Below are 2,097 nucleotides of genomic sequence, written 5' to 3'. Positions count from 1 at the left end.
ATTCATACGTAGATCCCAAAACAAAAATGTCTAAATCTTTAAAAAACCCAAAACAAACAATCAAATCACAAAACAAAGAAGAAACTGAGAATACAGTAATACGGCATATTCACTGAAACGACCAGAGGCATCGTCAGTATTTTTAATGTCACACACGGAAATGCAAATATATGCAGCTGGAACCAAATTTTTTGTAAACCTTACACTATTTCGAACATTCTTCGAAAAATTTGGAGAGTGGCGAAGGATGGCGAAGTTAGTAAAACTCAACCTCAATTTTTAAGATTTGGAAAAAAATCCACAAAAAAGTATTATAAAAAATTTGATTTCCAGTACATTTTATGCGAATAATGTGTACAAATTTTTATGTAAAAGTGTTTAGAAAACCTTGTGCTAAAACTTCCATTTCCAAAAAAATAATTTTATTCTTTCAATTTTGAGTTACTTGCTTTGTAAGAAGTCACAACCTTACTGATGTTTTTAAAGTTTTTAAGAGATCATACGTAAATGTCAACTTCTTCTGTTTTGTTTTGTTAAATACCTTCATAAATTACATTTGATTGATTCATTTGAGGTTCCAAGCAGCTATAAAACTTCTCAACCACTAATTGTCAACATAGGTCCACAAGTTGATATAGGCCTCATATAAAGGTACCGCTCGATTGAAGACATTTGTAGATACTAATTATTAAATTTTTTGCACAAAAAAAATGGCCCGAATAAAAACTAATAATATAATAAATTTGTTGGCTCATGTGGCTTCCAAATGGTTGCTTCGTTCTGATATTCATTTAAAAAAAATACCTGAGACAATAACAAAAAATTTTATCTTTTACCAAAATTGTTTGCTGGGCATTGCAATTGATTACTTTTACCCCAATATAGATACGATGGATGGTGTTACTCATAACAACTGTTAACAATTATTTTTACAAACGCAATAAATATAATTTATGATTTCCCGTTAAATGAATATCCGTATTGAAATTCCGTTGTTCTATTTAAACCATTGGACCGTAAAATATTTTCAGCAGTAATTTACGGACATTTCAAGACTTCGGAACAAAGAAGTGACATTAAAGGGAATCATGTCAGTGAAATCTACATTAAAATTGTTCATCGCCATCGCCTGCATAACTTTAGTGTTGGGTGCATCTCAAAATATTCCCCTTCCAAATGCATTGGATAAGACTAGCATTGCCAGATTTTTGGCTACATCGGCTAATGCCATGCAAAGGAATCCAACAAGATCAGTAACCTGTTCGGATTATTTTCTACCAGCTATTGAATGTATAACAAAAGAGTTTGAAAAGAGCAATGTCAAATGTACTACAACGGCTGAGGAGGCTCGGGCTGCTGCTGAGGCAGAAACGGCTGATGATCAAGCTGAATTTGCTCAACAAGCTGATAATTCATGTGGTGCTGTTGTGGAATGTAAAAATGCTGCTGACGCGGAAGCAAAGTTCCAGTGTTATGCCAATAATGTAAGATAAAAAGTGTTTGTTGTTTGTTTTCTAGTTGTTGTATTTTATAAAAATTGTGTGTTTCCAGGGTTCCAGTGGTTCTAAAGACTTGCGCACACTCTCCAACAATGCCAACTCGAAGTCTTCCAAACTAAATGACAAGTTACGCCGCATTGATAGAGAAGAAGAGTCGTGTATCACCACCAACCGCTTCAAATACGAAACTGATTCAGATCAGGCCTATCAGGAATTTACCGATTGTATTTATGGACACTCTGCAGTACCAACGGAACCATCACATTGGTGCCCAGAACCAGAGACAAAATGAGAATTGTTTCGATGATAGTTTTTTTCTTTTGTTATGTATTTAAAGTGATATAAAATATAAAAGTAAATAAATCTCCGGTGATACCTCTCCCGCATATATGGATAGCATTATACATCATATTATAGTACGGTTACACTAGAGTTTTTGTCGGGTTAACCCACATCATGAGTATTTATTTGACGTTTAAGCTATGTATTTCACATTTGAAACCGAAACCCTCTGGGTTAATCCGGTTAAGTTTAACCGGGGTATTAAGTAGTTATAGCCTACAGTACTGTCTGAGAGGGTTATTATAAGTTCATTTTG

General features: G+C 34.0%; 1 protein-coding gene across 1 annotated transcript; it reads left to right on the top strand.

Annotated features, from left to right (window-relative positions):
* The first annotated feature begins 1,015 nt into the window (after nucleotides 1-1,015).
* Nucleotides 1,016-1,887, top strand: LOC141399940 (uncharacterized). The gene is made up of 2 exons (XM_073979309.1): nucleotides 1,016-1,484; nucleotides 1,552-1,887. Exons 1-2 carry the CDS (start codon nucleotides 1,089-1,091, stop codon nucleotides 1,789-1,791), a joined length of 636 nt encoding a protein of 211 aa, XP_073835410.1. The 5' UTR covers nucleotides 1,016-1,088; the 3' UTR covers nucleotides 1,792-1,887.
* Nucleotides 1,888-2,097: the final 210 nt, after the last annotated feature.

Source organism: Musca autumnalis, unplaced genomic scaffold, assembly GCF_047663935.1.
Source record: "Musca autumnalis isolate F117 unplaced genomic scaffold, ASM4766393v1 scaffold_3, whole genome shotgun sequence".
Classification (NCBI taxonomy): domain Eukaryota; kingdom Metazoa; phylum Arthropoda; class Insecta; order Diptera; family Muscidae; genus Musca; species Musca autumnalis.
This window is presented reverse-complemented; position numbering and strand designations above follow the sequence as displayed.